The following is a 13942-nucleotide window of genomic DNA, read 5'->3' as shown; positions in this document are numbered from 1 at the left end:
AGACCAACTGCCTTGAAGTAGAAACCAGGAAAGCTGCCTGCAAGAGATTAAGACAAGCATCATCTGGACTAACTCCTCCCTCTCCAACCATTAGATCTGCTTGCAGGCTGATAAGTGTAGTCCAGGTTCCCAGTTCTGTCAGCTGTCTCCTTTATTGGGTGGATTGTGTTGAGTTATTTCTTTCTCTGTAAGTAACTCTTCACCCACATTCCTGTAAGTAACTCCAAAAACTTATTGGGTCATAAAATTGCACTTTCATGCTATCTATATTTTTTTAGCTGTTGTGGGTCCACTGTCTTATGTGTGTGTTGCATATTCTCAGAGAAAGTTTTCTCAGACAATAAAATTCAGGACCATATGAAAACATTTGGGACTCCAAATCCCTATCACATTCTTAACATTATTCCCTTTACTTTGTAAAGTTCCGGAACTAGACACAGGTCTTCCTTGGGGTGCCTACTAGTGACATACATTGTCCAACAACTCCTTCCAAAAGTGTTATTTCCCAAGGATTATCACCATATCTGGAATTTTCCCAATATTTTATTCCTCTCACAAGATTTTTTTTCAAGGAAATCACTCTGACTTTCTTTAAAGACCCAATATCATTTATGTCAAGAATTTACAAAATATTTATAAATTCTTAGTAAATTATTGAGTATTAAATACAATAATTATGGCACACTTCCAGTCAAACCCCTTTATTGTCATAAATAATGTTACTATAAACTTACATACTGTTGACAGCTAGAGGGCTGTAAATGATAATGTGGTCCCAGTAAACACGATCGTTGTTAGCCATAACCATGTTTAGAAAAATGAATACAAGCTGGACTGTTATGCCACATGTCTTTAATTCCAGAGACCAGGCAGATCTATTTGAGTTTAAAGATTGCCTGGTCTGTAAGAGATAGTTCCATGAGGCTCGAAAGCTCAGAAAAACCCTGTCTTGACAAACAAAAGCAAAACAAAAATAAACAAAAAGAAAGTGAACAAAACACCCAGTTTTATAAATTAATCAGTATTAATTTTGCCTCTCCTCTATCTCTAATCTAAGCTCCTAGAAGGATCTCTCTATTTAGATCACTTAATAGATTATCTAGGTTATCTGAACTTAAAAATTCCAATATTGTACCAACATTTTAGCACAAACTAAATGAGAAGCACCCAGTCCCTCAAATATGACAATAAGAAAAGGCTAGTAGAAGGTATGGTTCATAGAACTGATATCATATGTTAAAACTTTATTACACAGCTTTTTTCTACATTTTACAGCAAAATCTTAATATGTTTTCAATATTTAGTGAGTAGATAGCAACTTTGTCATCTTGTGGATGCGTTTGCAGTTTTTAATAAGCTAGATAAATTTAATGAATATATTCAGCTTTATCATTTGTGACTCTGAACTTGTGAAAAGAATTTATCTGTGGTCTTAACAAAATAATGTAGCATTTTGGAGCAAAAATGCAAAGAAATAGTCCTGCACTTGAGGCCAAGATACAGAAGACCTCCACAGCCACCAGAGCCTTGCCTTTGGTGCTGTGATAGACAGTGAGGAAGGTGATCCAAACACTACAGAACACCAGCATGCTGAACGTCAGGAACTTTGCTTCATTGAATGTGTCCGGTAGATTCCTAGCCAGGAAAGCTACAACGAAACTCACTAGGGCGAGAGACCCCAGGTATCCCAGGACAAAGTAGAAGAAAATTACTGATCCTTTGTTGCAAACAATAATGATGTGGCCATGTTCCATATGCACATCAGTATTAACAAACGGAGGAGAAGTTCCTAACCAGACTCCACAGAGAATCATTTGGATCACGGTGCATATGGGGATGATGAAATTAGGTGCCCCTGATATGAGCAGTGACCTCATCCTTCTTTCTGGAGCAGTGACCTTGAATGCCAACACTACAGTAATCGTCTTTGCCAAGACAGTAGAGGTGGCCACAGTGAACACAATTGCAAATGTGGTCTGCTGCATTATACAGGTGGGTGTGTCTGGATGGCCAATGTAGAGCAAGGGACAGAGAAAGCAAAAGATGAGGGAGATGAGTAGGACATAGCTGAGAGCTCTGTTATTTGCCTTGACAATGGGTGTGTCCTGGTGCTTCAAGAAGACATACAGTACAGAAGCTGTAAGGGCTGAGAAGCATAGAGCCACGCAGGTCAGAGACATTCCCAAGGGATCTTCATAGGCCAGAAAGCTCACAACTTTTTGGAGGCAGTGAGTTTGATTTTTGTTGGCATACTGATCATGTGGACACTTCACACATTCATCCATATCTAGTAGAGGAAGGGCGTTATTATCAATTTTCATTTTTCTCTATGAGGGACTAGTTATGCTAAACTAATGCTTTGGAAAATCATAGCTCAACTATTATTACCTCTTTCTGTGTAAGAAAATTTAAATGTAGTTTATCGTAAAATTTAATCTGAATTTAAAATGATTATTATTTTTATGAAAGGCTTAGTTCGTATTTATCTTACAGACTCAAGAGTCTTTGATATTTTTCCCAAATAATGAAGTGTTGTTATATCATATTCATGTTTCTAAAACAACATAGTTTGGTAAGTTCAATCATGGAATTATACTGTTGCTATTTGTAATTTTGAATATTATGCAGAACATGAACTTAGAATGAGCAGTTTCTTTGCATGTTATGGTAGATCTCTGAACTTCAAGTTTGGTCTTGACCAAGAACAAGAGACTGACAAATTGGACTTGAGAAAGAGCATCAGACAAAAGCCCTATGCAGAGAACTACAGGCAACTAAGGAATACTGAAAATGGGAGAGACTGTCTTCCACAGAGAAGAGCACACCAACAGATGATATTTGGGTAACAAAAAGTTCAGCCATGAAAGCAAGCAATAAAGGCACTGATAATGTCAAGCAAGGCAGAGATAGCATGAACAAGTTACCACCTAAATTCTCTACATGGCAAAAGATCACCTTTGGTTTATGTTTCAATACATTAATTTTGGTAAGGCATATTATTTGCCAGTTTTGCTGATTTCTGTGAGATTCAACTACACAATATTCCCAGCAGTGTAGACGTCATGGAGAAGCATTATGCTCAAGATAATTTTCTAATCTCAAGACCATAATTTTTAAAGATAATAATGGGTAGGGGCTGAGGCATTCCTTACAGCTGTGTCTGTGTAATTTACAGCCTAATATATTCAGTTTTCTTCAATTACATTGAGACAGTGGATCAAACTGGAAGTGATGGTGTCTTACTATTACTGAGTCACTAAACTGATGGGTGTACATTCTCTTTCTGTTTATATATTCTCTCTGATTGTGAAAAACAGTGTTTCCTAAACTAGTGAATAAAAGTATCAAAATACTTCAACTCTATCTATCCATTTGAAAATTATAATGTATTTTAAAATATTGTATTTTGAAGCCCTTAGAAGTACATATAGGAACAAGGGGGAGTTTAATAGAATTTGATTTAGCATCCATGTATTCAATCAACACAAAGTTCACTAAACTTATATTTTAATTCAACTTCTTATATATGCTAAAGAATCATTGGAATCAATATATATTTATTAATTTATTTTGCATACTTTATTCTCTGCAATTGGTTTATATTCTTGAATGTTTCACTGGTTTCTGTAACCAAGTGTGTTTAATATTTCGTGTAATATAAATTATGTACTTTATCTTCACAATCCTTGTGTCTAAATCATATGAAACCATTTGCATTTTGGTTTAACTCTGAAATGAATATTGTCCATGAATACATGTTATGGTCATTCCAATAAAAAAAGTTTAATTCAGAGATCAAAATTTTGGCATCCAAACTCATGTGTGTACTAGGATATAATGAAAATGAATCTTACCAATAACTGTATTGATCTACCATAGCCCATGATAAAAACACATGTTTCTAAAGTATGATACAACAGTACCAAGCATTCATTTCCTGTCAGAGACATTGATTAGCGTTGGAAAATGTGGATGCTGTGGTAGTTTGAATACAACTGGCCCCATAATCTCATAGAAAGTGGCACTTGTGAGAAGGATGGGTTTTTGGAGTAGTTGTGGACTTGGTGGTGGAGCTGTGTCACTGAGGAGTGGTTTTTGAGCTCTCCTTTGACCTAGCTCAGTGTGATACCCAACTCACTTCCTGTTACCTTCAGATCAAAATGAAGAAGTCTCAGCTTCTTGAATATTATGTCCTATCGAGCACCATGTCTGCCTACATGCTTTTTGTCCTAACATGATGATAATGGACTAAACTTCTGAACTGTAAGCCATCCCAATTATGCTTTTTCTTTTATAAGATTTTCCGTGGCTGTGGTCTTTTCACAGCGATAGAAACCCTAAGTAAGGCAGATGTGTAGCAACTATATCATTAATAAAAGTGGAAAGTAAGTATATTTTAATGCAATATGCTGAATTCTAAGATGAAGGTGAGATGCTATAGTAATGCTTATTACTCAAAAGTAATGATTAAGGAAAAATACGTCCCTGCTTCTAGAATGATGAGAGAAAATAAAGTTCATGAGCAGTATAGTTTAATATAGGTAGTATAGTTTTCCAAATTGCAGTGTTATTATTTCTTCTGACTTTGTAATGAGGGTTTCCTCTTCCTTATCCCTGAAGGTCTCTTTGAGAATTGTATAAATAATGCAGAATGTAAACAATCTGTTGATTATTTTGGTAAAGTGTATTCTTACTTGTCATGTTTGAAATTTCATTTTCAGGACACGGGTTGCAATCAAAACAGCAGATAGCCCTCCCCTCTTGAGGGAATTTTCTTAGTCCTGGACGGCAAGGCATACTGCATATCGAGGGCGGAGTCTACGGTAAATCACATACATTTTATAAATTGAGTATAACTCATATGGGAAAAGCAGCATTGATTGACGCTGTGGAGTAACTGAAAAAAAAAACCTTTTACAGACATGTATACAATTATGAAACATAATTTTCATGTCTTTTCTGTGTCTCTTTTATCCCAAAAGCAGTTCCACAGGATTCTCCTAGCACTGCACTAGAACACCTGTTGCAGCCTTACTCCCCCTTCCCACATCTGCCATGGATTTCACAAACTATTGCTTTCTAACCTCCATTTTCTAATTCATTCCTATATCCCAGTCCTGAACTATACAGGTATGCCTTGATAAAACAGATTGCATTAAAAAGTCTACCAGGGAACCCGTACAGGTAATAAATATTTTCAGCTACATACAATATTATGTAAGAGGCTACATACAACATTAACTTAAAAATATCTCTCATGGATACAAATTTTGAGCAGAAAGTACTCAGGAAAAACACTTTTCACAATATCTTCATAATAGTATAATATATCTTGAGTAAACTCTAGGCAAGCAAGGGAAATACTTCTGTGATAAAAACTTCAATCTTTGGAGAAAGCAACTGAAGACAAATTCAGAAGATGGAAAGTGCTCCCATGCTCATGAATTGGTAAGGTAAACATAGTAAAAGTGGACATCCTACAAGAACAATCTAAATTTTTAATGCATTCCCAATAGAAATTCCAACACAATTCTTTACAAACCTTGAAAGGACAAGTCTTAACCTCACGTGAATAAATAATAACCTCAAGAGACCTAACCCAATCTTGAATTACAAAAAAGCAAAGAAAGCATCGCCATCCATGATTTCAAGTTGTGCTACAGTGTTGTAATAATTTAAACCATATGTTATTGTCATAAAAACAGAATGCTGATTGGTGAAATTTAAGTGAGGATCAGACATAAGTTTAGACCTATGTTTTGACAGAGAAATCATAAAAACACAGGAAATGAGACAAAATCTTAAACAAATGGTGTTGGTCCACTTTGATGTCTTCATGCACCCAAACGCAAATAGAACCATGATTATTCCAGAACAAATTTGAAGTCTAGGTGGATCAAAGACCTCAACATCAAGCCGGATACAATGAACCTGAAAGACGAGAAAATGAGGAGCATCCTTGGATGCATTGGCAAATGAGATGACTTCTAAATAGAACACTGAAAATGCAGGGCTAAGATTAACAATTAATAAATGAGACATTTTTAAACTAAAACATGAATATAAGGAAAAAATCCATCTTCATAAGACAGAAGAAAGTCTCTAGAATTTAAAAAGGGTTTTAAAATCAACTTGAAATGTGAAAGAGGACTAATATTGAAATTATAAAAGAAACTCAATCAATAAAATAACAGAAATTCGATTTAAAATTGTGAAATTGATTTAAACAAAGAATTCTCAATACAGAATCTCAAAAGGCTGTGAAACACTTAAATAAATGTTCAATATCCTTATCTATCAGGAAAAGCCAATCAGAACTACTTTGAGATTCATCCTATACCTTTCAGATTAGCTAAATTTAATCGCACAAGTAATATCTCATGCTCGTGAGGACGTGGAACAAGAGGAACACCCCTCCACTGCTGGTGAGAGTGCTAATTATACATACAGCATGGAAAACAAAATGTGAGTTTCCCAGAAAGATGAGACCAAGTCCATCTCTAGACCAGCCATACAGCTTTGGGGTATATACACAAAGGACAAACCAGCCTACAAAACATTTGACCTAAAATCTATCCTGCCAACAAATATGGCAGGGTCATAGTGGCACAGAATTCATAACAGTAGAAACCAATGTTTGGTTTGACCTTTATCCACTCTATGGGAAGTAATTCATACCTAACACAGCTTGGGTAACTATGAGCCAGAGACTGGAAAGAACAGAGAACAAATACTCATTGGTATAAAAACAAAATCAATAACATGATTCTTAATGATGTTTTGTTATATTTTCAGATCAGTCCCTCAACCAGTCATCAGCAAAGATACTTCCACCAACAGGAGTTCAGGGCTGATGCAGAAACTACAGCCATGTAGTATGTGGAGGGTCTAAGTTGGAAGTCTCCCCCAGATTTCTCCCCTTTGAGTTCAAGGAATCCTGTAGACGTGGAAATAGAAAACTTCTCAGAGCCAGAGGAGATAGAGGATAACAGGAGCAGACTTTCTGAATCATGAAGGAAGACACATGTGAGCTCAAAAGGACGGAAGCAAGAAATACAGGGCCTGCATGGGTCTGTAAAAGAGCCTCTGTATATATATTAAAATATTATGTTCGAGTTTTGGTGAGACACCTCACTGTGAGAATAGGTGGTCTCTATTCTTGTTCTAACTCATGGGACTCTTTTTTCCTGTTGGGTTGACATGACCAACTTCAATATAATAGTTTCTCCTTGATTTTATTGTATCTAGTTTTACTGTGCTTGTTTTTTATATCTAAGAATCCTGTATTTCCTACTGAGAGACACAAAGGGAGTAGACCTGGAGAGGAGTAAGGAGATGGAGAAATTGAGAGTGTGATCTATAATCAGTTTATTGTATGAGAAAAGATCCAATCTTCAATAAAAATTAGAATAAAATTTTACTACTTTATAAAATAAATATGAAGGTTTGGTCATTTATATTTTGTTAACACATGATAAAATGCTTTATTCCATGAGGAAGCATGAGCAAACCTTGCGATTTTAGGTATTTTTGGCACACGTAAATCGTTAGAATTAGGAACAACTCACCTGTCTAAAACCTGTAGCCCATTCTATCATTTCATCAGACATATATAACTGTTGATAATTTGGAAAATGACTGGAAAACTTTCCTAATTTCATCTTAAGTCCAAAATTTGGTGGAAAATCCATGATGTAGAAAATGTCATATTCTGTATCCAGTTTTACTTTCTGGTTCATGGTCACCAGGTCTCCAGCAGGATTTTCAAATCGTATGTTCTTCAGAAGAGAGAACATCTAAAACACATTTGTCATTTTAGTCATAACTATGCTAACATATTAGGAAGGAAAATAAAATATTTTAATGACCCTAATTTCCTTAACCTCTTCTAAAATATAACTTTATTAAAAGTACTTAGTAATAAAAAAGAAGATATTCCATGTATATGGAAAGATTCCCTATGCTTTAAAAATACATATTTCTTCCTTCAGTTGATACCTTAAAACATGCACATCTGAATTGTATGCCTGAAATGTAGTTGCGCATTCTCAACTTCTTTCTACTAACAGTGTTATTTAATCATGACCTAGGGAATTGAAATCCTTAGTTGGTAAAAAATGGCAAAGCCATTTTATATTTATATTATCTTATTTCACTACATTGATAAGAAACTTTTTGATCACATCAAAGGGTAGGCATTCTACTATTGCCATTTAATATTTTCGTGAGAAAATATTTCTTTTCAAATGTAAAAAACTGTATGGTTAAAACCGCTGAAAAAAATTCTTGACTAAGATTGTAAAATGCTGACTTGGGTGCCAGTGTTAACTGTATGATATTTTGTGACACTAACATGATTTGCCTTATATGCCATGCTAGGTTAAAGACACATATGAACTCAGGAAAAAGATTCCTTATTTGCATAGATTTGGACCTTGTGGTTCCTTTTAAGAACACCATCTCTGTGACATTCATGCCTTTCTGTATAAGACACATTACCTTCCAGGAGTCAAGTTCCAGCTTCTTACCAGCATTCTTTGGCCATGTGTCTACTTGCAGAAGCATCTCATGGAGTGTGTGAGCCACAGCATACACTGCATTGTATAAGTTATAAGCTGTATCACTCATGGACATTCCAAACGGTGTCCTAAATAACCATTTCAATAGGGTTCTTGTTGGACAGTTCTTCAGTTTGTTACAATTAGATGATGGTAAAGCACATTTAAAATAAGTCCACCATAGTTTTACAAGAGAAATTTCATCACTATAGTTTAAAGGATGCACTGTCTGCAGGAATTGTTTAAAACCAGACATCTCAGAATGCTGATGAGAGAAAATGAGAATCCCATCAGGGGAGTTAAGCATGAAATCTCCTTCAATGAACATATCAAATTTTGGCACACTGACCCAGATTCTCTGAATATTTAGAGGTTTCCACATCCAAAAGTTTAATGGCATATAAGTATCTCTGTCTCCATAAACAATCACTACTTTTGCTGACGATGTCATGACCTTGTTATAATTTTTCCTAAACATTTTAATGTATAACTCTATACTCAGTGGGATAATAGCCACAAAAGCTAAGCAGACGTTTTTTCTTTTCATCACTCCTCTCCATTCAGAAAGAAACTGAGTTCCAAGATCATCATCTGAAATGACCATTCCCACCCAGTTCCATCTGAAGTGAATCACTAGGGACACCATGGCCAGTGCTAGAGATGTGTCCTTGGGCGATATCTGGTAGAGATGAGGAAATTGTTCATGGGCATTCAGGTGAGGATGAAAATACCCATAGTAAAGCTGAAAGACATAGACCATAAGCAACAGTGTAAAGAAGATGGAAGCATGACACTCAGTCTAAGATCTATGTGTGCTAAGCAAATGCTAGGAGAGCTAGAAATTGTGAATTTTTCATTTAATTATTAAAATCATATCAATTTTTTGGTGATTGTCTAAACTATTATAGATTTAGAGTTTTGAAAAATGTTTCACATTTTTTGCTTCCTCCCATGTCCATTTCTTATAAAGTGTTTCCCATAGTGTTTGAGTATTTATGCTTTATGAAGCAGAAAATGCATAAACCCAATCTCTGTCTTCCCATCACCATTTGTACCCAGAATATCAGCCTGAAGGGAAAATATTTCATTAAAACTAATCCACTCAGGCTTACCTCTGGAGTTCTAGAAAAGTAGAGGCGGAACCCAAATTTGGCAGATTCTCGCCACCGTGGTCCTGTAAGTGTAATTAAATATCTTCTCTCTTCTGAGCAGTAGTAGTTAGGAAAGTATTCACTTCTTTTTGAAGATGAAATAGATTTTATGTGATCAACAAACACATTACATTTAATGGTAGCTAGCAGAGAAATGTTGGGTAAAATTTGAGGATTCCTATTGATTTCTTCCATGGCAAAATAAAGAGAGAAAATCAAGTTGATGTTGTTAGGTGTCAACCTGAAATCAGAGCACAGTAATCACGAGAGATTAGGTTCCAAACATGATAATCTTAATTACACTCAGTGTGGGTTCAGCACTGAATTATCTTTTCTTGACCCATTGCTAGGGTGATATACACAAGTCCTTGTATTGTGGTCTATTTTGATGTGAGACATGGAGAGGAATATAAAGATCATATGTTTTTTATGTTTGTTTCTTTGGCTTGGTGCGTTCTTTTTTTCTAACAATGGGATTCTGTCATTTTGAAGTTTTCTATAGATTCATCCTTTTTTTTTTGCTGAACACCATGAGAGAGTCTTTATGCAGTCCATGGAATTTTATTAATTCCATGAATTGATGTACATTGATCGACATTGAATATGCTCATACATGTGTACTGTAATTCTTTTACATAACATATTTGCAATACATCTGTATCATCTACTATCAAGGTAGTTATACTCTTTTACACAGAGGCAGTACTGACCAATGGCATGATGTTGTTATGGGCATAGAGAACATGTGGACAAATCGTTCTGTGTCCAAAGCTCTGAAGTTTCTAGCATATTCATAGGTAACGCAAAGAGCATGATCATTATTACTCTTCCTCGGTGCATCCACACAGTTTTCCTTTTATTCTCTATTTGAGACTTTGCAGTATTGGATGATATAAAATTGGGTATAACTACAGCTTTTTCTGAGAGGAATGAACAGTACACTCACGTGGACCCTTAGATGGTACCGATGTATTTCATTCTTTGTTCATAGATGGTTATCAGAGACTCGTCGTTGGATTCTAGTCCTTTCAGATTTGTTGTGATATGGTACAACTCTAACATATTCACTTTAGATTTTGTCTTTCATTTACATATTTAACTGGTCTAATTGCATTCATATAATTTTTGTATAGTTTCATAATCTTATTTAACAATAATGAACCATTTCAGCATTTGGTGGATTACTATGTTTGTTTTTGCCTCATTTACTGTATTTTCTGCACTGCTTTCTGGCTATAGTAAATGTTCAAATAACAAGATATCACATGTGGCTGGTACTTAATTCTGAATAATATATGCTCCCTCTACTTTTCTGTTTCTCATGCTTAAAAACTTTTATTGTGCTGTGTATTATTCTTGTATTTTTTACAGTTTTCTTATTTTTTTTTAATAAAGATCTGAAATTATTCCACATTTTCTAGGTCCTTGCCATTCTATATTGGAGACTGATATGTGCTTTTAAAATTGAGTTCTTTATTAACCCACTATTATTACCATTCTGTTAAAGATTCATGTTTCAAATAATATAGGACATTGTTTATAAATTAACTCTTTTACATCTTCAAAGAATTTTTAGCTTCATAAGGAACAGAAAAAAAACCAGGACAGCTTAAACAATCCTAGATATTGAAATAACTATTGAGGATACCACTATCCCTAATCTTACATTGTACTACATAGCTATTTTAAAAAAAACAGCAACATATTTTCACAAAAAATGTTGATTAATAGAATGGAATTGAGGACCACTACAGAAGTCCATACACCTATGGACAACTACTTTTGGATAAAGAAACTAGAAATACACACTGGAAAAAATAAAAAGCATCTTCAATAAATGGTGTTGGCCAAAGGGGTAGCTGCATGGAGTAGAACACAAAAATATCTATAACTCTCACCCCTCACAATACTCAACTCTAAACGAATATAGGACCTCAGATTAAGACCAGATACACTAACTCTGATGAAATAGAAGGCAGTGAAATAGTCTTGAATTCATTTGTAAGGCAAAAGGATTTTTTTGACAGGAGACCTGCAGCCCCAAAACAATAACAATAAATTAGTAGGATCTCATGAAACTTCAAAGATTTTATATGGCAAAGAAACCGCGTTTCAGACAGAGTCGCAGGCAACAGAATAAAAAATATATTTTTTACCAAGCAAACATCCAATGGAGTATGAATATCAACTGTGAAAGTAAGTAAATAATCTTGATAAGAAACATAGAAACATAAAATATTATAAAATATTTATTCAGCATAAAATACTGCTGAATAAACAATGTTGATTAGCCATGAAGTAAGCTCTGCTGTATAGGCAGAATATAAGAAGAAGAGAACACACTGGTTTGGAAACATTGTTTGCAGCTCAGAGATACTATCTCCCTCTGTAATGAACATATGTGTATATTATGAAAATCAAGGAAATGGCAAGGACCACATAACAATTTTCTATAACTGAGGAATGCATGCATCCATGAGTCAGTCTCTATATGAAGACATTACTTTTTATTGGTAGAAAGAGAAAAACAGGAATCTATATTGAATATATTTGCCTTACCATTTTCTTTATTACTCTTACATAAGGAAAAATTAAATTTCTTGCACTTCTCTGATCTTAAGCTATGTAAATATGTAATAATAGAGCCTGCAATTTCAAGTGTCAATGTGTCTGGATGGCTAAGTAAAGAACATTCTGGGAATGACACGTGGCAAGGCAAATACTCTTCCATTGGTGGTTGCAGGTGAAACTTGTACAGCTACTGTGAAAATAATTATGGCAGTTTTTCAGAAAGTTGGGAATCTACCTCAATACCCATTTATACAACTCATGGTTCTCCCTTGGGAACGGGAAATAGAATAGTTTGACTTGAATGGGGTCAGGTTGGTGATTGGAGTGGGAAGGATAAGGTCAGGGTATAGGGATGGAAGGAGAGAGTTCAGGGATTAACAGCTGGAACTCTTTTTGGTTGCTTTGGGAAAGGTAGAGTGGAAACTTCTTGATATCTTTGAGGGTTACTCTATTGTGGAATCCCTATAAGGTAGAATATGGATTGCACAAAGGCCCTGTTTGTATCCAGAAAAGGTTACCAGTTGTGGAATTGTGTTGTATTTGCTTGAAATTTTGCTTGATGGGTTCCTATGGAGATCAAAAAACAACCCAGGACGTTGCTAAGACAGAAGTTTGCTCTCTGAAAACAGACTGTCTCCCTATTGCCCAAAACAACAGACCCAAAGCTCATTGAACATGGAGAGCTTAACTGGGCCCTTCAATGATTCTTTTCTTCTATATTCTAGTCTCTTTGGTGAACGACGGTACCATGGAGGCTACTGCAAGATAACACCAGACCCTAACCCAATGATAAATCGTCCCACATCTCACCATTCCTGCCTGGAATATGCACTCAGACAATGGCAGCACAGAATTTGTGGGAGTAGACAACCAATGTATAGTTTAAAAGGACTTCCAGGCCACGAGAGGGAGTCCATGTCCTACACTGTCTGAATTTCCAGGACTTGGAGACTGGTTAACCCAGAGACCAAGGTGGAACCAAACATTACTGAAAAAGTATTTCCTCATGATATTATGCTGAATTTATAGACGGGTGTCTTGTCCAGTAGACTTCAGAGAAGTTTCTTCAATCACCAGATAGGTGCAGGTGCATGTCTCTACAAACAAATACTATTCCTCTCAGTACCCAGAGAATACAATATCTCCCATACTTAACTACAATTAATGAATCACAGATGTACTTACTTCTCATTTAGATTCTCAGTGAAATCGTTATTCTTCACATGCCCATCCTCTGTATAAATAGAAAAGAAACAATGCTCCTCTATATCTAGCTCTTTGTTGTTCTTCTTGATTCTCATGAAGCACTTGGGGTCAGTTAAACTGCAGAAAACGAGGGAAAGATTCAGGACCAAAAGGACAAAGATCAAAGAGAGCATCTTTGTCAAGTCTCTAGGTTAGGAGCGTGAGGGAAGTGCAGCATGAAGAGTCAGACAGAAACCCATGTATCAATTATGCCTGCCCGTATCCAGGTGTCTCTTTTTATCACTGCAGATTCTACTAAAGAGTGCCTGTACTTCTCTCTGTAGTGTTTTTCAGCCCATTGTTCATCTCTGGGGATTCTTTAGCATTCCTGGCCTGAGGCCCTGCATCTGAGTTCCTATGTTCAGGTGACAAAAAAAGGCATAATAGTTTTGTTTACAAGAATTACCTTTCCCTCCA

At 35.6% G+C, this 13942-nt stretch overlaps 1 protein-coding gene across 1 annotated transcript; it reads right to left on the bottom strand.

The window, feature by feature from the left end:
• Positions 1-1367: 1367 nt before the first annotated feature.
• Positions 1368-13662, bottom strand: LOC121446630 (vomeronasal type-2 receptor 116-like). The gene is made up of 6 exons (XM_041649387.1): positions 13466-13662; positions 9671-9950; positions 8500-9300; positions 7569-7796; positions 4695-4818; positions 1368-2287 (listed from the first exon to the last, which is right to left on the bottom strand). Exons 1-6 carry the CDS (start codon positions 13657-13659, stop codon positions 1368-1370), a joined length of 2547 nt encoding a protein of 848 aa, XP_041505321.1. The 5' UTR covers positions 13660-13662.
• Between the last annotated feature and the right edge of the window lie 280 nt (positions 13663-13942).

Source organism: Microtus oregoni, unplaced genomic scaffold (genome assembly GCF_018167655.1).
Source record: "Microtus oregoni isolate MIOR12 unplaced genomic scaffold, Mior012 000000F_ref0000247, whole genome shotgun sequence".
NCBI classification, from domain to species: Eukaryota; Metazoa; Chordata; class Mammalia; order Rodentia; family Cricetidae; genus Microtus; species Microtus oregoni.
The sequence above is the reverse complement of the archived record's forward strand: the minus strand, read 5'-3'. Positions and strand labels throughout refer to the sequence as shown.

What these genes read in the sequence shown, in the direction of transcription:
- LOC121446630 (XM_041649387.1), bottom strand. Translation starts at nt 13,659, where the DNA reads ATGCTCTCTTTGATCTTTGTCCTTTTGGTCCTGAATCTTTCCCTCGTT. An exon ending in ACTGAGAATCTAAATGAGAA is followed by an intron (nt 9,951 to 13,465) that starts GTAAGTACATCT and finishes CTCTGATTTCAG; the next exon opens with GTTGACACCTAACAACATCA. An exon ending in GGGCTACAGGTTTTAGACAG is followed by an intron (nt 4,819 to 7,568) that starts GTGAGTTGTTCC and finishes GATTTACCGTAG; the next exon opens with ACTCCGCCCTCGATATGCAG.